General features: G+C 42.5%; 3 protein-coding genes across 7 annotated transcripts in view; 2 read left to right on the forward strand and 1 right to left on the reverse strand.

The window, feature by feature from the left end:
• The window catches only part of sec16a (SEC16 homolog A, endoplasmic reticulum export factor), a 20573-nt gene extending 1830 nt beyond the window's left edge, over positions 1–18743 (forward strand). For 2 of the 5 annotated variants that reach the window (XM_042509885.2, XM_042509886.2), the window contains 30 exons: positions 6–3446; positions 3599–3750; positions 3960–4048; positions 4240–4363; positions 4697–4895; positions 6235–6418; positions 6594–6736; positions 7133–7194; positions 7743–7881; positions 7983–8225; positions 8315–8412; positions 8506–8587; positions 9114–9231; positions 9337–9448; positions 9563–9668; positions 10579–10719; positions 10819–10932; positions 11430–11631; positions 11747–12210; positions 12368–12415; positions 12830–12994; positions 13085–13174; positions 13308–13364; positions 13457–13577; positions 13778–13915; positions 14343–14425; positions 14837–14908; positions 15339–15398; positions 17095–17163; positions 17259–18743. In XM_042509885.2, the coding sequence (XP_042365819.2) occupies positions 81–3446; positions 3599–3750; positions 3960–4048; positions 4240–4363; positions 4697–4895; positions 6235–6418; positions 6594–6736; positions 7133–7194; positions 7743–7881; positions 7983–8225; positions 8315–8412; positions 8506–8587; positions 9114–9231; positions 9337–9448; positions 9563–9668; positions 10579–10719; positions 10819–10932; positions 11430–11631; positions 11747–12210; positions 12368–12415; positions 12830–12994; positions 13085–13174; positions 13308–13364; positions 13457–13577; positions 13778–13915; positions 14343–14425; positions 14837–14908; positions 15339–15398; positions 17095–17163; positions 17259–17333 (7116 nt within the window). In that variant the 5' untranslated portion in view covers positions 6–80 and the 3' untranslated portion in view covers positions 17334–18743. The remainder of the gene's footprint in view (positions 1–5; positions 3447–3598; positions 3751–3959; positions 4049–4239; positions 4364–4696; positions 4896–6234; positions 6419–6593; positions 6737–7132; positions 7195–7742; positions 7882–7982; positions 8226–8314; positions 8413–8505; positions 8588–9113; positions 9232–9336; positions 9449–9562; positions 9669–10578; positions 10720–10818; positions 10933–11429; positions 11632–11746; positions 12211–12367; positions 12416–12829; positions 12995–13084; positions 13175–13307; positions 13365–13456; positions 13578–13777; positions 13916–14342; positions 14426–14836; positions 14909–15338; positions 15399–17094; positions 17164–17258) is intronic. The other 3 variants (XM_088070704.1, XM_088070703.1, XM_042509887.2) reach the window with 3 other exon arrangements.
• Positions 18744–19037: 294 nt separating this feature from the next.
• On the reverse strand, positions 19038–22151 carry LOC121960173 (uncharacterized). Its single transcript, XM_042509785.2, has 6 exons — positions 21729–22151; positions 21502–21616; positions 20841–20953; positions 20564–20663; positions 20242–20363; positions 19038–20074 (listed from the first exon to the last, which is right to left on the reverse strand). Exons 1-6 carry the CDS (start codon positions 21817–21819, stop codon positions 19950–19952), a joined length of 666 nt encoding a protein of 221 aa, XP_042365719.2. The 5' UTR covers positions 21820–22151; the 3' UTR covers positions 19038–19949.
• A 346-nt stretch (positions 22152–22497) lies between these two features.
• Positions 22498–25279, forward strand: rpl28 (ribosomal protein L28). The gene is made up of 5 exons (XM_088070705.1): positions 22498–22522; positions 22997–23084; positions 24221–24344; positions 24909–25027; positions 25142–25279. The coding sequence occupies exons 2-5, from the start codon at positions 23004–23006 to the stop codon at positions 25229–25231; spliced, it is 414 nt and encodes a 137-aa protein (XP_087926831.1). The 5' UTR covers positions 22498–22522; positions 22997–23003; the 3' UTR covers positions 25232–25279.
• Positions 25280–25534: the final 255 nt, after the last annotated feature.

Consider the following 25534-nt stretch of genomic DNA (forward strand, 5'->3'; position numbering starts at 1 on the left):
CCCAGCTTTGCCTGACTTCAGTCTCCTCAGTGAACATCTACTAGAGTGACCTGGTCCTCGGACCTGTTAGCTCTGCAGCCATGCAGCCCCCTCCTCGGACTGGACCTCCAGGGGCCTCTGGCCCACCTCCTTCTGGGCCCAATATGTTCCGCAGGACCAGGCCTCACAAGCATACAGCTGCGGCTACTGCTGCAATGCCACCTGCTACTCAACCCATGACGGACCCTTTTGCTTTCGTTCGAGCTCCTCCCCCTATGGCTGCAGGTGGTCTCCCAACAATACCCAACAGCAACCCTCCACCAATGCAAGCCCCACCTAACACCATGTACTCTCAAGCTGGCTCAGGGCTGCCTCCACAGCCACAGACACTGGAGGATGTCCCAGCTGCTCCCCCTGGTCCCCCACCATCCTCTCTGCCAGGGGTGACACTGTTCAACCCTCACAGTACAGCCTCCCCTGGTGCTTACCCAGCACCCAGTCCCGCAGGATATGCATCTTCACATAATGAACAGGGCTATTTTAACTCAACTGAACAGACACCATCTACAGCCACAGAGCCACCATCTGCAGCCTCAGCCCCAGCACCGTGTCTGACACCTTTTAACCAGGAATTTCAAGGACAGCCTCCTCCTCAGCCCGTGCCCTTCCAGCCTGTGCCTCCCACCACCTCTTATTCCCAGTGGGCCCCTGATCAAGGAAGTCGCCCTCCATCAGTTCAGAACTATTTTCAGCCTACTAGCGACCCTCCATCTCAACCTTTTAATTTACCTCCGCAGACCCAGATGTACGCCCCTCACACCCCATCACCCCATCACAACGCCCCCACCCCTCCAACACAACCTGGACATCCCCAGATTCAGGGTCCTCATCCCCCCCTGAACCCTGTAAATGCCCCTAGTTCTCAATGGCCTGACCCAAATGCTTCTCAGCAGCATAATTCCCACTTCCAGAGCTACTTCAGTCAGAGCTCTGCCCCCCAGGACTCATGGTTCAACCAGCCTCCACAGGACTCAGGCTACCACCAAATGGGGACTGGCCTAGCCCATCCTCAGCCCCGGCCTGACTCTGCTGCATCTCAACATGCGCCTAACACTGGGCCTGGGTCTATTTCTGCTCCTGCCCCTGCCCCAGTCCCATACTCTCAGGAGTCTGGTACACTGTCAATGTTCTTCAAAGACAATGATGTGGAAAATGAAGAAACACTGGCTGGAGAGAGAAATAAGGCAGTGAATGGTATTCCTGGATCCTTTCAGCATCACAACAACCCGCAGGCCCACAGTGGCCACGCAGATGCTCCTTTAGATTACCAAGGGCCTCCTCTGCAAGATCATTCACACCTTCCATACATGAATGACGGCAACCATGCACCACAAGGGACTACCCAAAAGCCCCCTGACTCCCAGTACGACCATGTGGAGAATTTGGAGTGTGTTCCGAACCAGGAAGTATTACCAAGTGAAACCCATAGCAGCCCTGCTGCTACTGCAGCCCATGGAGTAGACCAGTTTGAAACTGGGCCTAACCTGGAGACTCCAGATTCTATTCCAAGACCGATTAGATCTGCCAGCGTGTCATCCAACTATAGCAATATGAGCCATGGAAGTGGTAGTGGCACTCGTCGGCATCACGGAGTAGTAGGTACCTTTATTCAGCAGGAAAGTCCGCGTCTCACTGATGATGCTAACCTGCCTGCTGCCACTGGAGGCTACTTTGAGCAGATTGACACTTCTCCAGCTGGAGATATGGGTGCGCAACAGAGCTCCATGGAGCAAACATGGCCTCCCACACCAAGCCCCCCCAAACCCACTGGTATCTTTCAGGCCAGTGCTAACAGCTCTTTTGAACCTGTGCGCTCACATGGGGTTGGAGTGCGTCCTGCCGAGGTTGATAGGGCTAAAATGGTAGCGGAAGGGGGTGCGGATTCTACACCTGGCAACCTGGAGCAGCCACCAGATAATATGGAAAATATTTATGGCCCAGGACATCCCCTGCCTGCTGGGGCTGGAGGTGGTGTTCCCCATCTGACGCACCCAGTGGTTCATTCTCACTCTCGACCTTCATCCCGTGCTTTTGGGTCCAGTCGGCCCTGTGAGAGCCCTGCCACTACTCTCTGGGCTCAGCATGATCCTCCTAGCTTGGGCGCTAACATCCTCCTTGCACCTGCTGCTCCAACAGTTCTCGCTCCTTTAAGAGAGCCCAGTGCTGATGTCATCCAACCTCCAGAGGATGGACCTCTGGATCTGCAGCCCCCCCAGAGAGTCCAACCAGCTACGCAGCAGCACTCAGAGAACCTTGAGAACCCACCAAAGGTGAGTGAGGCAGAGCCAACTGATCCTCAAGGCAACCTGGGCTATGCGTCTCTCCTTGTGTCCGACTCGCTCCACCAGCCTGTCTTGATTGCCCCGCCGGTGTCTAATTACAATGTAATTCCCAGCAGCCCTGCTCAAGCACCCAGTCAAAGTAGCCTTAGGGAAACTACCCCCCCTGTGCGACCTCTTTCACAGGGACAGGGTGCCAGTACCTCCCAGCCACCTTCAGTAACCTCTAATCAGAATCCATTGTTTACCCCCGGACCTATAAGCTTCAATTCTTCAGCCTCTAACCAGGGCCCTCTCAACCTAACCCGAGACAACACAGAAGCAGCCCCATCAGACATCACAGCCCCGCCGCAGTCTCAGCCAGTCCGCCCTCCTCTTTCCAGGGGACAATCATTGGGTGGAGACAGCCACTCTTCTCTCCAAGTTAATCCACAAGCTTCTCTCTCGACTGCTGCTGTCTCTAATCACAATCAGCCATCAAATTATGAACTGCTTGATTTTTCTATGCACCAATCACAAGCCCAAAATCAAGCATCTGGCCATCCTTCTTCTCAACACGAGTCTCCACAGTCTAGTAATGGATTTTACCTACAGGTCACCAAAGATGCTCAGCAGGGGGGAAGAGCGATAGGGAACGCTCCTGTCCAGACCCCGGCTTCTTCTTCTACCCCACAGGTTCCACCAGCAGCCTCCCAAGCAGCTGCAAACATCCAGCCGCCACCGGCAGAACCTCCTAAGACATCAGATTCTCAGGCTGCACAGCAGGGACAAAATGATGCTCCTCCTGTTCCAATGAGTGCAGCACAACCTCCCCATGACCAGTATCCACCTCCAGCACAGGGGCCAGCCGCCGGGAGTGCTCCTCCTCCTCCTCCTGCTGGTGCATACCCTCCAGGGCCTCGAGGACCAGTACCTTCAGGTGCTTCCCAGCCAGCTCCTGTAGAGCCACCTCGACCACCCTCCTCTGCAGGCAGCCAGCAAAGCTACGGGCCGCCTCCTCCTGGGCCGGGGCAGACGTATGGTGGTTATTATGGTAATTATGGGGAATACCCAGATAGCAGAGCAGCTTATCCTCCTGGCCAGTACCCGCCGCCACCTGGGGATCCTAGAGCACAGCAATATTATCAAGTATGTGGAAAGTCTTTTTTCTGTTTGCTAACTTCAGAACGTATTTATCTGCCACTTTTTGTAAAGATGCACAACAAGATCATGCGTGAGCAACAGCTGCTGTGAAATGTGAAAATGCAACCAGAAAATCCCCTATTGCTTTTATCTTTCAGGATGGGCCATACAGGGGCAGAGGAGATCCTTGGTATGGCAGATATGAAGGACAGGCCGCAGCGTATCGTGATCCAAATTACCAGTACAGAGAGCCTCAGGCAGAACGACCCAGCTCCAGAGCCAGTCAGTACTCTGACAGGCCTTCATCCAGGTCTGTGAAATTGTTTCTCAGTCTGATATGGCACATACTTTATGTCAAGTCAGCACTTTTTTATTTAAATAATCTGTTATGCGTCTGGTCTATGCCAGTGTCTGGCTTAGTTAAGAAAATATTGAGGGCAAGGTAAAGAATCCCTCATGGTGACTTTGATTTAAAACAAGTATATTTTGATCTCACCCTCTTCTCGCTTTCTCCCACAGGCAAGGCTATCCTGACGATTACCACAGAGCAAACCGAAGTGCCTATAATGAATATTATGCAGATTACGCCAAGCACTATGATTATGGAGGTATGAGCCACAGAGTTGAAAGCTGTCGTTGTTTATTAGTATGAATATTAATTCATTGTCCCCTGTTTGTTCACAGAATGTGTGTAAAATAAGTAGTTCAGAAAATACATTAATCTTTTTTATGTGTATATAAATTTTATTTTTGATATGAATCTCGCACTTTTCTTCCTCTCCATATTTTCTGTGGGAAGGATACAACTATGGACAGTATGACCCGCGCTACAGAGGATACTATGATCAGTCCTACTGGGCTAATTATGATGACGGCTACAGAGGGAGAGACAACTACTATAATCAACAGGCGTACCCTGCCAGGTATGCAGAAAAAAAAACATTTGTGTACATGTAAATGAAGTTGTTTGATTATATATTAATGTATGTTTGGAATTGATGGAGCTGTGTAAGAAAGGTGTTTAGTTTCTGTTGATTTATATGTGACTGATGGAAAATAGATTTAAAAGAGAAGTTTAAGGTTATCGACGTGCAATCTGTTATATGATAGGTACTTAAAGCCTTGTTAAAATGTTTGCTTCTGGTTTATTTGTTACATTTAAGACTTTTCAAGGACTACATGCATACTTTATTATTGCAGATACTGTTGCAGTAATAAAAAAATTATTATTAAAGCATTGTACACTCTATTCACAGGAAAGAAGGCTATGATGATCAGTGGCGCTACTATCCTGGTTATGATGCCAGTTTCGATGATGATTACCGTCGGCGTGGAGATGTGTATGGCGACGATTTTGACAGACGCAGCGTCCACAGCGAGCAGTCGGCACACAGCGTGCACAGCTCCCACAGCCACCACAGCAGACGCAGCAGCTTCAGCTCACGATCACAACAGGTACATGTTTTTGTTTTTTTGTATGCATTGATGTAATTACCTGTTTCTGTTATACACTACCTTGGCTCAAAGGCTGAGCCAGTTGTGTCGAGATCTGTGAGAAGTACTCGCATTTCTTAATATCAAAACTTGGCTGGAGAGAAAGTTGGAATGTGATTAGCAGGGAGTTCCTGAATTCATGAGCAATTAAGTTTATTTTCCAAAATGTGGAACTATTGCTTTAGAGAGATGTTCTTCTGTTGTGTTTTATGGCCTCTTAAGAGTGAAGCCAACATTCAGCCAGTGGTTGGTTTCTCGTGATATCCCCTGTAGCATCTTTTTTGTTCTGTTAGCTACGCTTTGAAGTCGTTTTGTGATTATTCCTGCTTCTCAGCTGCTTCATTTAACAGTTCCTTGACAATTTTAGGATGGGTACCAATGTAGACAAATGTCCACTTAGATGCAAGGAAGTGATTAGAACTTGGTGGTCAAAGGTCACTGTGACCTCACAAAATACATTTTTGGCCATAACTCAAGAATTCCTGATCTAATTATGACAAAATTTCACACAAATGTCTAACAGACTACAATAGTTAACTGATAACATTTAATATGTAAAAGGTTAAAGATCATCTTCACTGTAACATCATAATTTTCTGCAAAAAAACTTTGCAGGCCATTGTTAAACACCATATCTCAGGAACAGAAGGGGAGACATTTGGTCAGATACTGAATTGGTGACACTAATTTTGGTTGCCCACCTTAAAACTGTGCTGTTTGTGTAGATCCTCTATGCTGCCAGGTTGAAGATCTGTGTGGAGCACGTTTTAGAATATGTAGCTTCTTTGCAGCAACATCCATATTCGAAGCATTGTCTGCTGTCATGGCTACATGTGAGTCTGAAAAGACATGGATATAAACTCCAACTTGACTGGCAGAGGCACACAACCGCGAGGCAGTAATTCTAGTTGTGTAAGTCTCCTGACACCTCGAGTGAGAAGTATGTGCTGACATTTCAGACTAATCTACCCCTCTCACTCTAAATGCTTACTGCACTATTTACTCCGCACTTACACTATTATGACCAGAATTAAGTTCTCAGCATCATCCTAATAACTATCAGCAGCAAAGTCTTAAGATGTAGATACCAACCTGGCAGCTCATCTTAAATCCAAATGGAATTCAGTATCATGCTTAACAAATAGCCAACACTGCTTTCTTGAAGTTAGTTTTTAAGCTAATTAACTGTTTGTTGTTGATCTTGAAAATGTGTTCAACTTACAGCCTGCGGGTGTTTGCTTTTGTGTGTTATTTTTCTTTCTATTTGATAATTAACTCTGTTTGTCTTCCCACCCTGCAGAGCCAGGTATACAGAAGCCAGCCCGACTTAGTGTCAGCAGTCTATGATACCACATCATCCACTTTGGCTGTGGACTACTCCTATGGACAGTACCCGAACCAGACTGATGCGACCCAAAACTACAGCCAGTACCTCTATCCCTCTGAGTACCCCACAGAGAGCACCTGGATCGCCCCCGAGCAACGTAAGCACACAACCCTTAGTGTCAAAACGTTTTTGTGATTGGTAGTGCTTTAAAGTCACTAAGAGAATGAACCAAAGTTCAATCAAATACTAACTAAACCGCTAGATTTGGGACATTATACTTTTTCCTTCTTTTGTCCACTGGCTCAAAGTCTGACTGATGTTTTTCCCTCCAGCTCCTCCTCGTCCTGCAACCCCAGAGAAGTTCACCATACCCCACCGCTGTGCCCGCTTTGGACCTGGTGGTCATTTGGTCCAAGTTCTGCCCAATCTCCCCTCAGCTGGACAGCCTGCTCTTGTTGATATCCACAGCATGGAGGTACTTCTTAAACAGATCGCATTCATTCCCCGTACTGTGTGAAATTTTGATCTATTGCGTTGATTTCATGAAACGCTAGGGACATCAGAAAAAGATTCAAGTATAAGGCGTATTGCTTTTGCACTATCTTGACCATTCCCTCACACATGCAACCTAGTGCTTTTTTTAAAGGGAGCAAGGTACTGAAAACCTGTAACCCCTTACCTATCACTAAAATTTAGCCCCCTAACTGCTCCTTCAGTCCCTTGAGAGTGTCAGAGAATGTTGCTCAACCCAACGCGAAAAAAGACAGAATATGGGGATTGTGCATTTTTTTTGTTAGAGAACATGCATACGACAGTTACACAATGATAAGGTCTCATAAAGTAGTATTTTGAAGCATATCTGTATTTGCAGACGATGCTGCAGGATACCCCAGATCAGGCAGAGCTACGAACTTTCCCTGGACCTCTTGTCAAGTAAGTGCATTCTGCCCTTTTTGTCCATCACAATTCTGTTCCATTCTGTTTTTGATATTTTTAACAAGTCATGCAATGCCCAAAACCAACAATGCATTAGTTTGTACCTTCTGGCTTCCCTCGCCTGTCTGTGTTTCAGCCCAAAGCCCACTGGTTCCCACTGAAAGTGTAAATATTACAAAACAGGTTTAGAATATGTAGTTTCTTTTTCTTCTTTTCTAATTGCTAGCAATCACGAGTGAAATTGTGTATTTGGTTGAGACTTTGTCTCAACAGACAATAGGATTAGGTCATTGTTGGGGTTTTTTTGACAATAAAAAAAAAAAATCAACATACTTATCCTTAAGACTTTCCCAGCACTGTGCATATTTTGCTCCAAACTACCTATTTACAGCAACCTTTTAACGATGAAACAATTTGTTTGTCCATATCATGTGTCATAGCTTTTTTGTTGTGTTCTTCCGTCTTGATATCAGTATGTATAAAAGGTAGCACTAGTTTCACAAGTCGCCTCCAACCCGTCTTACATCTTGGGTCCTGTCCATTAGGGAGGAGACTCATAAAGTGGACGTGATAAAGTTCTCCCAAAACAAAGCGCTTGAATCTGCTCGTGACAACAACATCCTGGACAGAGATTCGGCCCGCCTGCTCTGGGAATTCATCATGCTTCTCTGTAGACAGAACGGGGTAAGACTCAGCGAACGTCACCAGGCATCTGTTATAGTAAGAATGCAACATTGTACATTTGCTGGAAACTACCTTCTCACTGCCATACTCTGTTTATAAAGACCGTGGTTGGCACGGACATAGCTGACCTCTTGCTGAAGGAGCACCGCTCTGTCTGGCTACCGGGCAAGAGTCCTAATGAAGCCAACTTGATTGATTTTAACAACGAGCCGCTGGCACGAGCTGAGGAGGAGCCGGGAGCTGGACCACTGTCCCTGCTATCTGATACCTTCATGACCGTCCCAGAGAACCTTGGCAAGGAAACAGAACGCTTCAGGGAGCTGCTACTGTTTGGCCGCAAGAAGGTAAAGAGACACCCTCTTTAACTGCATTATAGTTGTTTATGTAGTATCTTGTGATATCTGAATTGCGTTCTATTTTTTCTATGAAATAGGATGCACTTGAAGCTGCCATGAAGGGAGGTCTCTGGGGACATGCACTGCTGTTGGCCAGTAAGATGGACAACAGGACACATGCGCGTGTCATGACAAGGTAAAGCTGTGACTCCTAACCCTGGCTGCACCTTTATTCTGTGAATGTTTTGAAAGATTTATAGATGGGATATTGAATTTGTCTGTTTTTTAGGTTTGCCAACAGTTTGCCCATCAATGACCCTCTGCAGACAGTGTACCAGCTGATGTCAGGGAGGATGCCTGCATCAGCCACTGTGAGTATTGCATCAGCCCTCTCTCTCTCTTTAATCCTTTGGAAACTTGGAGAGACATCACTTTCTCTCAAAAACATGGGAAAAGGCAATGAGAAACTGAGTAAGAAAAGTTCCACACATTAAAAAATTAGTAGATTTAGATTAAAAAAAGCTAGGGAAAAAATGTCAAGGGAAAGAAGAAGAAAAAAAGCTAAGAAAATTATTTATATATTTAGCTTTATATTTATATGTTACACAGTTATTATAATTTTCAGGAACGTTATCCAAGTCTTTTTTTTTTTTTTTTTTTTTTTACTAATAACCTGGGAATTTTCTCTTTTTTTTTTTTTTATCAATCTTGCAAATGTTAGGCTCATTTCTATATTAACTGAAAGAAGTCAAGCCAATTTACTCAGTTTTCAAAGGGTTAACCCTTGCTATTTTTTACTATATTTCTGAAGAGGTTGCTCAGGCAGTATTTTTCAAGTATGTGCTCCTCTGTGTTTTTAGTGCCATTTTAGCTGAGATACTTATTTTATTTAAACAGTGCTGCGGAGAGGAGAAGTGGGGTGACTGGCGCCCTCACCTGGCCATGGTGTTGTCTAACCTCACACACACCCTGGACTTGGATACTCGCACAATCACCACCATGGGTGACACCCTCGGTAGGATATAATCAAAAAGGCAGTCAAAAAAAGTGTTTGCATTCTTCATTACAACAAACACATTACACCTCACATTCTGTCTGGACTCATTCTGTGTTATTGCAGCTTCCAAGGGGCTGATTGATGCCGCACACTTCTGCTACCTAATGGCCCAAGTCGGTTTGGGAGTTTTCACAAAGAAGAGCACCAAGATGGTTCTGATTGGCTCCAACCACAGGTTAGAGACAGAGGCAGGCACACATGTCGTGTCGTCTATTAGTTTTATAGACTAGAATACACGTTACATGTAACATGCCACACATATAACCGTATCTTTGTGTTTTTACATCAGTTTGCCGTTTTACCAATTTGCAACAAATGAAGCAATCCAGAGGACTGAAGCCTATGAATATGCTCAATCTCTGGGCTCCCAGCCGTGCTCACTACCTAATTTCCAGGTACATTTTTTGGTATTTACTGTTTGAAAAAAATACGATACCAGTAGCAAATCCAGTACCCTAAAGGTGATGCCGATGCCAATAGAGAACTTTATTCGAAACTTTTTTTTTCTACTGCAGGCATGTAGTATAATTTTACTTTAGAACATTTTGGCGACATGCTGAAATGCCAAATCTAGTGCTGCAACTCATTATCAATTAATCTGTCAGTTATTTCCCTGATGAATAAAACAGTTATTTTGGTCAGTAAAATGTCAGGACGTGGTAAAAAAAAAAAACTCAAACAGTGTTTCTTGAAGCCTGAGATGACATCCTCAAATGTCTCAATTTGCCCACAACCAAAAGATGTTCAGTTTCCTGTCATAGAGGAATAAAGCAATCAGAAAATATTCACATTTAGGAAGCCATAATAGAAGAATTTGACTTCATTTCTTTACTCAAACCGATTAATTGATTATCAAATTAATTGGCAATTCTTTCAGTAGTTGACAGTGAACTGATTAATCTTTCCAGCTCTTGCTAACTCCTCTAAAAACACTGCGCTCAGCTTTACCACACCACAGACTGTATTGGCTATACATGCAAAACCATACAAAACCATGCAAATAGTCATTTTTTTAATAGATCATGGCACTAAAATGATCTAACGCAGGTATTATTTTACTGAAGACGTTTTATTGATTCTTGGCACTGGGTTATTGAGGTCAATACCTTTAAAGGTATTGAATGCAGTTACACAACCTTACTTATAAATGAATAAACCAACAAACACACAGTTTGTCTCTTGTGGAATTGCCCCGAAAACCAAATAATTGACAAATGTCTGTGCAGACTACTAAAGAAGTGTTTCCAAATCATGATTTTGTGATTCTATGGACTAACTCTGCTGCTTATTATATTCTCTTACCAGGTGTTCAAGTTGATCTATGCATGCCGCTTGGCTGAAGCTGGCCTGAGCGCTCAGGCCTTCCACTACTGTGAAGTTATTTCTAGGACTGTCCTCATGCAGCCGTCCTACTACTCTCCTGTTTTCATCAGCCAGATTATACAAGTATGCACTCACTCTCCCTCCCGTCTCTCCCTTCATACCTCTTCTGTTCAGATACCAGTTTTATTGTTCTAAATGTACATCTATGCTGTTGTTTGACAGATGTCGGAAAAGCTGCGATTCTTTGATCCACAACTGAAGGAGAAGCCGGAGCAGGAGTTGTTCAACGAGCCAGAATGGCTGATCCACCTCAGACAGCTGGATGGACAAATAAGGGTGAGGAGGGAAAAAGGGCTTAATCAGACTATTTTTTATTTATACAAAGGATTTTCAGAGTAAAGCATTTTGGTAGTAACTTTTATTTCCACTTGGGCTCCATCATGAACTGATAAGATTTTGGTGATCATAGGTCAGGGGTCAAAGTCAATGTGACCTCATTTATCTCATTCTTGTAAATTCTCAAAGGACTCACTGATGAACTTATTCGATTTCGGTGGTCAAAAGTCGAGGTCACGATGACCTTGCATCTGTTTCATACTTGTGAATGTGATATCTCGAGAACAACAGTGAGGCGGTAGTTTTAGTTTAGTATATTTCCAGTGTGTTACTTGGACTTGTGTAATAGCCAAATTCATGAGAAAAGAATGAATCTCTTTTTAAAAATTCAGACATTTTATTTAATGTAGAGTTTTCACATTTCTGGTATTTGAACTGTAATTTGTTCCCATGTAACAAATGTTTGATTCTTGTCCTTTTTTTGTCTATTTGTTTAGACGGGGGCGATTACATACAATGAAGACAGAGCAACACCTGCACAGTTTCACTGCAGCAGCCCCAGCTGTGACTCAGAGGAGGCCAGTCCACCTGAACCTTACAGCATGCCTGTGGAGTTGGATGGCCCCGCCCCTGACAACCCACTGATGAGCACATTACTCCCCGGGCCTCCACAGCAGGGAGTACAGCTGATGCCTCCAGGTGTGTGTGTATGAATGTATTTGTATTTTGATTTTGGTGGTCTTCTTTTTAACCTCTCTTAACTGTGAGCCAGATTCAAAATTCATCATATCTCATCTTATTTACTTTCTCTCAGCTCCCACCTCTATCCTCCAAGATGGGATGGCTCAGCCTTTACCCTCCGGTGATGTTCCCCAGTTCTACCCAGTACCCCCCAGCGGACCGCCAGGCCAGATTCCCGTCCCAGGCTACCCTCCACAGGATCCTGGTTTCGCCCCGCCTCCCTTCCAGCCTCAAAATGAGCAGATAGAGATGTTCCCAGGAGCTCATCAACAGCAGTGTCCCCCACCTCATCAAGTGGGCCAAATGTCACCACACATGCCACCCCCTCAGGGGCCACATTCACCTATACGAATCAACCCCCCGCCACTCCAGATGCCTCAACACATGCCTCAGCATATGCCCCCTTCTCCCGGGCACATGCCACCTGCAGAGCAGATGTCCCACGCCCCACCAGAGATGCACCCCACCCAACCAATATCATCCTCCCCACCCACCAGCTCCTTCACACCAGACCTCTATGACCACATGGCCCAGTTGGTCAGTATCTGGCTGTCTGAATTCTGAAAAAAAATCATCCTTTAGCCTTCATTCTCTCAGCAAAATGGCAAATTCCTGTTCATAGACATGTACTTGCTTTAATGTTGTGCATTTTTTACAGAAAATAGTCAATACTTTGTCTTTTTTGGTGCTGCAGGGTGCTGGCAGGAGATCGAGGACTACTTCACAATCTTCAATGCATATGGTGCGTCTGTGTGTCATGTTATATATATGTATAAATAGCTAAAATATTTGATGCCTGAGGATTCTTCAGTTCATTCTCTCCAGGGTTTTTTTGTATTTGCACTTGTTCACAGAGACAAAATAGAGTAGGTTGTTTTATCTCAGGTGTCAACAAAAGTATATGTGGTTGCACAGCTAATGTTACACCCTATTTTAACTTGGCTTTAGTTTTCAGAAAATTAATTGAATCTCCTACAATTTTATTGTAAAAAGAGTACTCAGAAGTATCGATTTAGCATTCTACTTTTTAAAAAACATTGTCAGACTCCGAACAGACAGTCAAAAAGCAAAGGCACCATCCAAAACTGTCTCTTTCTACACACGTCTCAAAAGAAAGGTGTATATATAATTCTGACCAGTATTTTCTCTTCTACAGGCTTCAGGACGTCGCTCTCGCACCACCTCCGAATCTTCCACTCACTCTGGTGGAAGAGAGCGGAGCAACTCGGCCGTCAAGCAGGCCTCTCCACCTCCGCCTTCAATTCCCGAGCAGCCTATCAAAGAAGAGGCCAAGAAAGCCAAGAAAGACTCTCCGAAAAAGGTTCATACTCACACATAAACACTTAGACTTTCAGACAGTGCTCCTGCAGCGTTCATTAGTAATCAGTGCTGCTTTCTGTTTTTCACACAGGGTGGTGGTGGAGGTGGAGGTGGCGGCTGGATAAAGTGGCCCTGGAGGTGGAAGAATGAAGCTCACCTGCCAGATGACAAGAATAAATCTGTGGGTTAAAGCTGTTATATGTGCTGGTGTTATAGCATTCCTCTGTATTCAGTTTTCACGTTTGCACTGATTGTGTTATGTACTTCTACATTTGACCAGTACTAATGAGTAATGTTGTTTTATTTATTTACAGATTGTTTGGGATGAACAGAAGCAAAGATGGGTTGACTTGAATGAGCCTGAAGAGGAGGTCTGTATTGTTGAAAAACTGGCCTTCAAGACAGATTGATATTTTTTACGCTCGCTGGCTTTGTTAAAAGGTTTTTTATGGTTTTCTTGTAGAGTAAGCCCCCTCCACCACCTCCCGCTGGCTTTCCCAAGATGCCTCAGATGCCTGGCCCTGGAGGGCCTGCTGCACCGCTGAGCAGCGGTCCTCCTGTCAACATGTTCTCCAGGAGAGCAGGTGAGACGAGGATTACTCACTGTGAATTTTCTCTTCAAACAGCATGCTTGATCTTGCATAATACTATTAACAGTTGAATTTCAAGTTGTTACAATAAATCAAGGGCACATGAGATATTGTAATTGTCACACAAACTAGTCAATCAGCATTTGCACCTGTTCGCCCTGTTTTTTTACCTCTGACATGTACTTTCTCCTCAGGCACAAAGAGCAGATATGTGGATGTTCTGAACCCCAGCAGAGCTGCTAAACCGGGCGGATTAGCACCTGCTCCTGCAGACATCTTCGCTCCTTTGGCACCAATGCCGATGCCCGCTAACCTATTTGTGCCTAGTTCAGGTGCGTGTTTCAATTCCGCTAAATGAATAATTCAAATATATGCATGCTACCTTCTGCACGGATATACATGGTGAGAGTAGTTAAGTAGGGGAAAAAAATAGTTCCTACATAAAACTGCTCACAATGACATCTGTGGATTATTTTGAGTAACCGGGTCATGATTTTTGGAAAGACACATTTTTGTTGAGTTCTTCAAATGTATTTTTTTGGTGCTTTGAGCACCACAAGCCGAGCGCCATCTAGTTCTAGTATATCGGTGCAAAGACAGACATTTCTGTGGCCAATATCTCCAACACTCTCCAGCTCACACCAAAACTATCTAGATTGATAAATAGCACTACAGGTAAGAGGAAAAATAGTGTTTTTGCAGTGAACTGTCCCTTTAAGGATTGAAGTAATTAAATTTTTCTCTGAATCCCATGTGAAGCTCCTGACGATCAACAACCTCTGGAGGGCAGTGAAGGAGGAAACCAGGAGCAGAATTCACCAAACACCAGCGCTGCTCCACAGGTATGTTTTACTCTCTACTAGCGTCTTTTTGCAAATAAAAACGTGTATTCTTTGTTGGTCTAATGATAAAATATACATTGTTAATTTAACTTTATATCAGCATTTTGACTTAATATTTCCCATACCTCTTAAATAGTGTATTACTATTGTTGGAATGTGAAATCCCAGAATAAGATCATTACATTATCCTGTATGTTGGTGAATTGATTGGTGAGCTCTCGATGTGCTGATAGGTAGATTTTGTTACCTTTGGACAGAGCTTTTTCCAGTCTTTATATTAAGCCAAGTTAGCGGGCTGCTGACTGTAGCATCATATTTGATAGCAGATTACAGTTTATTTAACCAGTCAACATGAAAGACAAAGCTCTACTCATTCAGATTCTCCTCTGTTCTGATCTTTAATCTGTTTAGATGTTCAACCCAGTGTTGCTACCACCTGCCCCAGAGGGTCCTCCCGTGCCTGATGGCTCACAGTCCGGAGAGGTAAGAAAAAACCTCTCCTGTCTCCTGCTCTTGTAGCCACCATAGTACCATCATGCTACCACTGAATCATGAAGCTCGACAGCCTAACAGCCAGTGCGTGCGGTGTGCTTATCTGTATGAACCTACGTTTATGAAAGAGGGTGGAAGAATATGGGAATGCATGCATGTCAAATTAAACTCTTTCCACATAATCATGCTAAATGCACAGCCTTGGTAAAATGTCAAATCTGTGTTCCATTTGCTGTTTTTAATCTATTTCTCTCCATGTCAGTTTTTTCAAGAACCATAATTTCCTAACGCTGATTTTAATTTTATTTTCATTCTGAACTGGTGGATAGTGGAAACAGATCTAATCCAGTGCATGGGAGATTATTAATATGGGTCTGTGTTTTTGTTGTCTACTTGTTTATTTCCCTCCTGCTGTCTTTAGCTCTCACGTTCTAGCTCAATGAGTTCTTTATCACGCGAAGTGAGTCAGCATTTAAACCAGGTACCTCTAGCAGGGCCTCAAATGGTCCACTCTCACCCCTGCCTGCCACCCACCAAGCTCACCACATCACTAGTAGCACGCTTCACCATTTGCACCTGAAGCTTCAGCACCTATCTAACCCAGGATGTCCGTCTGCTCACCTGCCGGCTGTCTCCAGCATGTCTAAATTCACTCTGCATCTGTTATGGACGAATAAACCTGGCAAATCCTCAAAAAAACTAGTCAGCCGTTACCACAGTGAAGTTCCTTTTTTTTAGCCATGCTAGCAGCGTGACTTTATGGATGGCTCAGTCAGTCTGTTGCTCCTCCACTTTGCACCAGACAGAGATAGCTCACTACTATCAGAGGAATTACCATAACATTTTATACAGACGTTCATGGTCCTTGGAGGATTAATCATTCTTACTTTGGTGATTCCCCTAGTTTTTCTATAGCGCCACCTTGAGGTTGACATGTTTGGTTTTGAATGAAATGTCTTGACATCTTGTTAATTGGATTGCCTTAAAATTTTGTTTAGACATTAACCCCTTGATGAATTTTCCATATACCTCCATCATCAAAATGTTATTTGTCAAATGCTTTGGTTCATTAACAGATATTTCCATCAGCCTCAGCTGTACTACGTATTTGGTGATAATTAGCAAATGTTAGCATGCTGACATGTTAATTAAGTAAACAACCCCTTCTTGTCACTGTGACCATATTAACATGCTGATGTTGGCATTTAGCTCAAAGCTCCCCGTACCCAAGTACAGCATCACAGAGCTGCTAGCATGGCTGTAGATTCTTGAGGGAACAATTCAACCCCAAATGATCATTTGTTTATCAATTACTCAGCCTGTGTTACTTTGAATACATGTAGAAAGCATAGCTTTTTTTTTGCACGCCTCCGGTAAACAAAGATTTCCAAAATGGAAAACAATACCGATGAATTGAAGTCATAGGGGTCCGCGTTGAACAACAGCAAAACTATATCAGAACGTCCATTTACAAACTCTCACTCAACTCGTGCAGTCAGACAGCCCTTTCAGAGAGACCGCACTGACAAAAACAGTATTTTTATCTCGCTGAACACTTTTAGCTGATGATCTACCGCTGCCTTAAACTGTTATTTTGTGTTATTGTGACTTTGGTGTTTTAAAGGGTTAGTTTGGATTTACCAGAGTCCCACAATAACACAAACAAACTAACTGATGGAGGCAGCGGTAGATCAGCAGCTACCGTGTTCAGTGAGGTAAAATTACTGGCGAGGTAAGCCTGTCTGTTTGGGACGTTCTGTGCATACGATTGGATGAATGAGACTTGGATTATACTGCGTCTGTTGTGTGAGAGTTTGTAAATAGATGTTTTGATCAAATATTGCTGTCAAACAGGGACCCCTAAGTCGCTGGTTAACTTTGAGCTGCAGATCAGACTGAGGCATGCTGGAGACTGCTTGTTGTCATGGGAACACACAGCTTCAATAACCTATCATAAAGCTTGCATGGTTACTAACATCAGTGAAACAGTGGTTTGTAATGTTGCCTCACTGTGGACCCCAGTCCTGTCTGACATTACCTTTCCGTGGCTTCTGTTTTATAATGTTACCAAACCACTGAGTGGCATTGGGAGTGCATCCCCCTCTCTGCCTCTGCCCACTGAAGTGATGGGATGGGAACACTGCACACACTGTAATTAATATGTTTGTTGTTTGCAGAGTCATCCTGCCCAGGGAACTGCTCCCACCGGAGGCGTTACCTTTTATAATCCTGCACAGTTTGCACAGGTGAGGATAAAAAAAAAAAAAAAGTTGTATTAGTTTTGCAATTGTAAAAGGGACTCTTTTCATTTGAGAATAATAACACTCTTCCCTTTCCCCAGACAAGTGCACCATCGGGAGGTGGACACCGCGCTGGACGTTTGGGCGGTCAGCGCCAGTACCCAGTGTTGAAATAAAAAACATCTTGCAGAGAGATTGTGTAAACAGACTTGTTGAACAGAGCGATATCCGACCAGGAAGGAAATCAAGCACACGGACTTACTGATCTCTGCCTAAAAGTTCCTTCATTTTTGCCCGCACCTAAGAAGAGCATAATCACAGTCTCCATCATGTCGATCTTTAACCACTCATTCATTTTTTCTTTGGTTCAGTAATGGTCACTGGTGTTTTGTTTAGTTTTTTGAACAGGGACTGTGATTTCTTGAAGGGCTTTTTTTCCTGCATCCATACAGAAAACAGACAGTTGTGTAATGAGTTTTAACACACACACATAAAGGTTTCATACAAAAACTGTCATGTACAGTAAAAGCGTCGCTCCTGTAAGCTGTCCCCTCAAATCTAACACTTAACAGAATCATCATCCCTGATCCTGTTTTAGGTTTGTGTCGCAAGTCCACATGTCCATGTTTGACTGAATGCGTGATGGATAGAAAGAAAGTGGCACCTTTTAATTTCATATTGTGGACTCGTATGTGCATTCGCAGCTCTTCAGTGTTCTCCTGTCAACCGGAGACGGCATTTTGTGTGAGAATGAATTGTGTCAATAATGAATTGTCTGCTGTGTTGTTTGCTTTTTCCCAAGTCGCCCTCAAGAAAAAGACAGAGGTTGGATAAAACAGCAGGGACACCAGAGAGTTTGAAAAGAGTCTGCAGTGTTAGGGTGCTGCCCGTTTCAGATATTTATTTAAAGGTCCTCCTGCCCATCAACAGCTCTTGATTTGTGTCAGAGTCTTTCGTCCAAGTTAGGCTTGAGTTTCTCCGCTTGAGAAATTTGACAGAATCACTGAAACGAGGGGCGGTCACCAGAACAGCAGGAATTGGGATTAAAAATTGCATTTTAAATGTCGCTACAAATAAATCTATCCAAATATTTGTATATCAGATTGATTGTATTTATGAGCTGTAGGCATAAAGGCGCGTGTGTGTGTGCGTGTGTGTGTGCGTGTGCGTGGAGAGCAACTAATTTTTTCTGATTAGCTTTGAAAAAATGCATTTATGATTCACCAGAGATGACGTGGATTCATATTCTGATCGTTTGTATTGGCCGCTTCTGCAGACAAATAAATCTTTATCTAAATTGTGAAACGAAAGTTAATTGTACTCTAAATACTTCCTTGTCATTTTAATTCGCTGATGTGATTTTTAATTCAATCATTTGTCATCCCGAATGTTTGATTCAGTAGTTTTTGTAGACATCAGGTTATGATTTTAAAAGGTCCCCCTTTTGTTTCATAGGAGGAATTGTTTTTCCCTGAATGTTTTAGGATTCCTCGTGTAAAAGTCTTTACATAAGACAGTAAATACAGAAGGTGAAAACAAAATGGTAATAAAGTTATTTTTTGCGCTCTGTAGCACTTTGAAAGAAATGTCTATTGGTTTGATTCATTACAAGATTTTGTGTCTTTAAAGTGAAGTTGAATTAAATATTAGAACAGGGTCCTTTCCAAGACCTTTACGGGATCATCATAAACCAAATTTAAACTTATTTTTTACCAAATCATCTTTTTCTTATTCAAGCATTGCAGGTAATCACAGAGATAAAGTAGGTTTAAAGTGGAAATGTCGTTATTTCAGTGAGTTGATCCACGTTAACAGTTAAGTCTAAGTATAATATGTGTAGTAGGTCAGTTGTAGGTTTACAAATTTGTTACATCAAAAACTTCGACTTTCACACAGAACTTGACTCATTTTGACAAAAGAATGCAAATCAGGATAAAAGAACCAACAACACTCATATCCATTAACCATATCCAGTCAAATCAAAGTTTTTTACAAGGCAAACCATACAGATACTTTCATGATAAGATAATATGTTTAGTTTTAACTTGACAAAAAAGTAATGTTTTATGTTACAGTAAATATTTGAGCATAAGCTTAGGGACAACTATTGTCCCTAAGCTTAAGTAACTGATGCAATTTTTTGAGCATTTTTTGCCTCAATTTGGGTTATTGTATAATTGGTCCTACTTTTCATTTCATGTGGCATTTTAAAAAAAAAAGAAAAGTGGTGGACCATTAGAGCAATACTGACATCCATAGAGCCATGTCACACATATTGCTAAAAAGATGGAGCTTCCTGAGTTTTTAAATAATCTGCTGTATTTCTGTTAGCAAAGACGACTCACAGTTACATCATTATGTACAGTACAAAATCAAAATTAATAAATTGTCATAGCTCGACTGTTGGCAACACTTATATTAGATAAACACTTTGTTTACAGCTATGCAATACTGATGTTTCATATGATACTGGCACTTGTGTTCAGCCCATATATCTGACAAAGACGTACTAGCAAAGTCAGCACGATATTAAAAAGGGGCAATATCGACCTCATTTTAACTAAGAGGCGACTCACTAGACGTTTCAATTATTGACAGTAAGTCCAAGCAAGCGTCGACTCTCCAAAGTCCGCTCAACAATTCATAAAAACGAAGACAGCTGCTTCTATAGGTAACTTGTATTATCAAGATCTCCCGGAGAGATGTGCCAGCTCTTCCCAGCATTGTATCATTCAAGTTCATCAGTCGTACAATGTCTTATTTCTGTGTAAAATGATGTTGTCCTCCTCGTTTCATGTCGACAGAGTTCGATTCTGAGCGTCCAGTGCTGCTTGTGCTTTCTGAACAGCGAGCTCCAGCATGGCGTGGTCACTGAGCAGCTGTTGGAGAGCAGCCGGCTCCATCTCCAGCAGCATACCTGCACACACACATGCAGAAGAAAACAACCAAAACATAATTCAGACTTTATCCACACCGTACAAGACCTCTACCACAGGGAAAATGATAAGCTTTAAATGATATGACATCAAGGAAGATCTTTTGTTTTTTCTCGAGTGAATGCCACAACAGAGAGTATCAGGTCACCTGTAATATCGTTTGCATGAAGTGGATCCAGCTCCTCCACCAGTGAGAAGATTTTCTCTCCTATCCTCTCTGTGTCGTCAGCGTCCGACGTGTCACTTACGTCTGTTTCCTCCATGTCCTGCCTGAAGGGAGGCAACAAGAAAATTACAGCAAACATATGATTTAACTGTAATTTTAATTTTAATTCTTATTTTTGGCTGATTATGCACTAATAAAATCATATTTATTCATATTATATGTCATTTCTGCCAATAAATACATACACACTGGAGCTTTAATGTTTTATTTTGTAGATTTACATTGAAAGTCATAAGTCGCTTACTGCTTGAGCGTTTTCAGGGCAAAGTTCACCTGCTCTTCCAACAGTTTTGGATCTGAAAGAAGGTTTAACACGACCTCTTTGTGCTGCTCCAGAAGCATTCCTGTTGAAGAACAGCAAATCATACCTCAATGCATTACACACTAGTCGCTCATAGATTTATTTGCATGCAAATGATATTAAGACTAAGTGCACAGCCATGCTAGCAGCTCTGCTGATGTTGCTGGTATTTTTCTGCATTACATCAGGTGTTTGCTGAATCACAGGACTGGTTGCTTACCTGTGATTTTCTGTGAGTGACCCGTGTTGTAAACATCCACCAGCTCAAACAGCTGCTCCCCCAGAGAGTCAGAGGACACAGACACGTCATCCTCGTCCTTACATGTTCCCTTGCTGCAAAAAAGTTGCAGTGATGTCAGAATGCCACTTTTTGGCACTTTGATGTGCCATTTCGAAGAATCTGACATGCACATATATTCCTTGTTCCCTAAATAATACACTGATCTAAACTAAAACAGCAGATGCTGCCTTCATAGGCAAAACAAGACATCCTGTTTAATCGTATAACAGTCTTTTTATATTAAATATACCCTTCTGCATCTAAACATTACCTCACTTCTCTACTGGGAATTGATCCAGTATTAGAAATGAGAACTTAGTTTGTTTTTAAATGATTTTTCTGGGTTGAACTTGACCATGAAACAGTGATGTTGGTTACTGGTTGGTCTCACTGGAGCAAAAAAAATATAAATATATAAATATATTGATGTGAGTGTGGCTTTTTGTTTTTTCTTGTCATGTATGTTCGTTGAATTTCTGTGTTTTATTGCAAAAAAAAAAAGGAAAACTGCTAATAAAATTTTGATCCTCCCCAAAAAAATTAGGACTTAGGATGGTAGAGGGAGGAGATCAAGTCAGCACCCCCCCGCCCGTCGCTGTACCTGGGATCCTGTGACAGCTGCAGAGCTCTGAGGGCTTTTTCCACAGCAGCAGTAAGTGTAGCTTCATCCTGCAACATCTGACTCAGGACAGCAGCCGGCAGCTCCAGCAACATACCTGGTAGACACAAGCAGATTTACAACTTTGATTGCATGTTTACTATATGTCACGTGTTTACTAGTTACTATGGCGCAAATTTGTTTTATAATGTCACGTAACAACAGCTCACCTGTGAGTTTTCCAGCAGTTTCTTTGTGTTTGGGGTAAATCAGACTGTATAGTTTCTCACCAAGTGTCTCCAGATCTTCTTCTTCGTCCATGTTTGACTTGTCACATTACGACACTGCTTGCAGATGCCATGTCACACCACACTGTGACTGTGTAATGAGCCGTTTTACACCAGATATGACCCGATGACAACTTTTTGGTCCTCAGTTTCATCCAATCACAACAACATCCACAGAATACTTCACAAAATCTGCGTCCAAAACGAATGATTTTTACTAAAAGATTCGTCTGGTTTACTCTGTACGTGCTCCCTACACGAACTCATATAATCTAAAAATATCTCACACGTTTGTGGTTGAAGCAGCTGACATTTGGAAATTTATATATTTTTTTTTTACGGCTGTCTGTAAACACGGGGCGCGCATTAATGACGTTGAGGTTTTACAGCGCGCGGTGAGGACGTGTCCCTCCGCTGAGCTTTCGGTTAACTAGTACTCAATAATATCACATTCAAAAATATTATATAATCTTTAAGAACTAGTGACACCACAACTGTAACTATGTATATGATTCAATATATAATTTAAATGTGTCAATTTGTGTGTTATATACTAAATATTTTATTAAAAAGAAGCCGTATGTGCGCAATGATCTCTGACAGAGGCACCGTAAAGCGGTTTCCGGCCTCTCCGGTCCTCTTCCTCCGCTAAAAGGTAACGTGGTCGCCTCGGCAGCTAATAGCCGCTCACAAAAGTGTCTTTTTTCTGTCTCTTTATTTGTATTCAGCGTCGAAAAGTAAGATAAAAATGCTCTGGTGTCTGTTGTACACCTTATGCGACAATAAATGTCAATGTACATAGTACAAATAGACAGATATATGTGTGAGCACGTCGCCCGGGTTAGGCCTCGTCGTGCTCCTTTAGTCCATTGAGCTGAGCTATGTGGCTAACTTTAGCAAACTGTGTTTCAGCTCAACAACAGCGCTGTTTTATTCGTGCGAGTGATAACGTAAAAAGACTATGTATAGTGTGTTATAGAACTTTATAATTGGCGAATAATACCCCAACTCAATTTTAAGTGATCCAAATATCGCGAAACCAAGTGAACACGTTGAGCTAACGTCACATTAGTAGCTAAAAAGATGGTAGGATACAGACATGACGCTTGTCAGTTGCAGATTGAGTCTGTATGTGTAGCTGCTTGTTAATGTTGCTTTTAGCTGGGCTTGCGAATTACTTCGCTAAAATTGAAGTGGTATGTTTTGTCCAGGTTCATCATGTCGTCCCATTTGCAGTGGATGGTCATCAGGAACTGCTCCAGCTTCCTCATCAAGAGGAACGGACAGACCTACAGCACTGTGAGTACACCGCCTGCCTCTCTGCTCACACACACCTGTCCCACACACCTGTCCCACACACCTGACTCACACATCTGTGTCCCAGTCTAGTATCAAATATGAGCATCACAAGGGGTTTGAATATGTGGTGTGTTCATATTGGATCGAAGACAAAAAAAAAGCTGTGGATCAGGAGGTAGAGCAGGTTGGTCATACATCATGAAAATGGCTGTTTTATCCCCATTTACATCTGTGTGCATGTCGAAGTGTCCTTTACCAACACGTTTCTCCAGGCAAGACAGCTCTGCTACCATCTGAGCGTGAATGTGTGCTTGAATGGATTAATAAGGGGCAAATTGTAAAGTGCTTAGTCCGGTGGAACAACGCTATAATGCTTCTCAAAAATATGTTTTTGAGTTTGCCATTTTTAACATGGCATTATATAAAACTAAATGAGGAGGTGCTCAACCATTGAACTTACATGCTACTGTAATACTGCCAGTAAATTGTAAGTTGACTGCGTTGAAGCAAACAAACAGGATATAATGGGACTGGTCTTGGTGGTAAAATTAATTTGTCGTTGCCTGTCTTAAATAATGACGACAGTTACAAAGTTTGTGTCCTTGCTGCAGCAGTTGTGGGTTCACTTCCAATCCTGGCCCTTTGCTGCATGTCGTCCTCTGTCTTTCCCCATTTCATTCTCTAAGCTGTCCACTAAAGTGAAGGCACAAGCCCTCAAAATAGGGCTAAAGTAACAATGCTAAAAACAATAATAATAATAATGACGAATTGATAACAATGATAATGATAATAATACATTTTGCTTATAAGGGCCTTTCAAGTCATCCAAGGACACTTAACTAAATCAGATAAGACAGTCAGTACATAATAAAAGATAATGAAAAAATAATAACAATAACTAATAATTTTCATAGTAGCTGCTGATTTTAATCAACTTATCCTTCAACTCCAAAGATGTAGCACCATCAAGGACAAAAGTAATTTATTATTATTATTTTAATGATAAAAGATATAAAAAATACTAATGAAACGGGTGTACAGATAAAATAGTTGTCCATTTTTGTATGTACTGTCAACTGTGACAACAACAGAAGCTGTGCAGTGGGTTAATATGAATCAATCCATTTATGTGACAGGAGCCCAACAACCTGAAGTCCAGGAACTCTTTCCGCTTCAACGGTTTGGTTCACAAGAAGACTGTAGGTGTGCAGCCAGCTGCCGATGGCAAGGGAGTCGTGGTCGTGCTGAAGAAGCGTGCAGGTAAACACTTGAGATTGTTCTCATCTACTTCCTTTGTCTTTAAAACAAGTGATTTACGGGGATGAATGTATACAGGCTTTACCTGCTGATCACAGGAGGTGTTGAAATGGATTGAATGAAAACATTATCTATATGTATATTTTACAGCCTGACAGCTGTTCAAAATGAATGTCATAGAGCTGTATTTGCCAAAATAATTTTTCATACGAGTGACATTTTTATGAGACGGCTGCTCCTTTTTTGTAACATTGCTCTTTTCCATACACAGTTGTTGTATTTTCATTGCTCACGCTCTGACTTACAGAAAGTCAAGATGTTAAATTGGCAGTTTTAGCAGGTTGCGGTTCAGTAGATGAATATGTAGCCACGGTGGATTCCTGGAATTGGCAGAAATGCACTGAGCTGTAATAACAAGAAACGCGGTATAGATGAGCATGACACTTAAAGAAAGATGCAGCAAGTTTATGTAACCTGAGACTTTTTGCGGTCGCAGGTTATTGTTTTTTTATTATTGGGATTGTAACAGCTATTATGGTAACCGTGGAATGTTTATTTGTTTAACAGGCCAGCACAAACCTGCCAGCTCTTACGAAAAGATCACCATTAACAAGAACTCCCGCGCCACCCTCAACAGCCTGAGGCACATCATCAGCAAGAACAAGTACAGGAAGGACCTGCGCATGGTGAGCTTAATCCGACAGCAGCATTTCAAATTGAGTTACCACATCGGTTTATATGGTGGACTTTGTATTTTAAAGCTTTCAGGAACGTAATTTGAGTCTGACTTGTTTTTCCAGGCTGCCCTGCGTCGTGCCAGTGCCATCCTGAAGAGCCAGAAGCCTGTTGTGGTCAAGAAGAAGCGCACCAGGGCTGCCAAGACAGCATAAACTGATACACATGATAATTAAATAAAAGCTTCTTCTTTGGAAAAAAAACACATAATTGTCATGAGTCTTAACTTGCATTCGCGATCCTAAAGCAGGTATCTGACGACAGTCATTCGGTGTGGGAATGAATCGAGTTAAGTATATGGTGTTATTTAATAGAGATATTCATATTGGGAGAGTGTAATTGAGCAGCAACTCTGGCAAAATGAGCTGCAATTTGATCAATGAAGGATCAAATCAGGTTTTAAAAATTGGATTAGATGGTGATTTGGTACATTTTGTGCTTCAAGTAAGAAAAAAATA

The sequence above is a fragment of the Plectropomus leopardus genome, chromosome 20, assembly GCF_026936395.1.
Source record: "Plectropomus leopardus strain MGB_pleo_1.0 chromosome 20, ASM2693639v1, whole genome shotgun sequence".
Lineage (NCBI taxonomy): Eukaryota > Metazoa > Chordata > Actinopteri > Perciformes > Serranidae > Plectropomus > Plectropomus leopardus.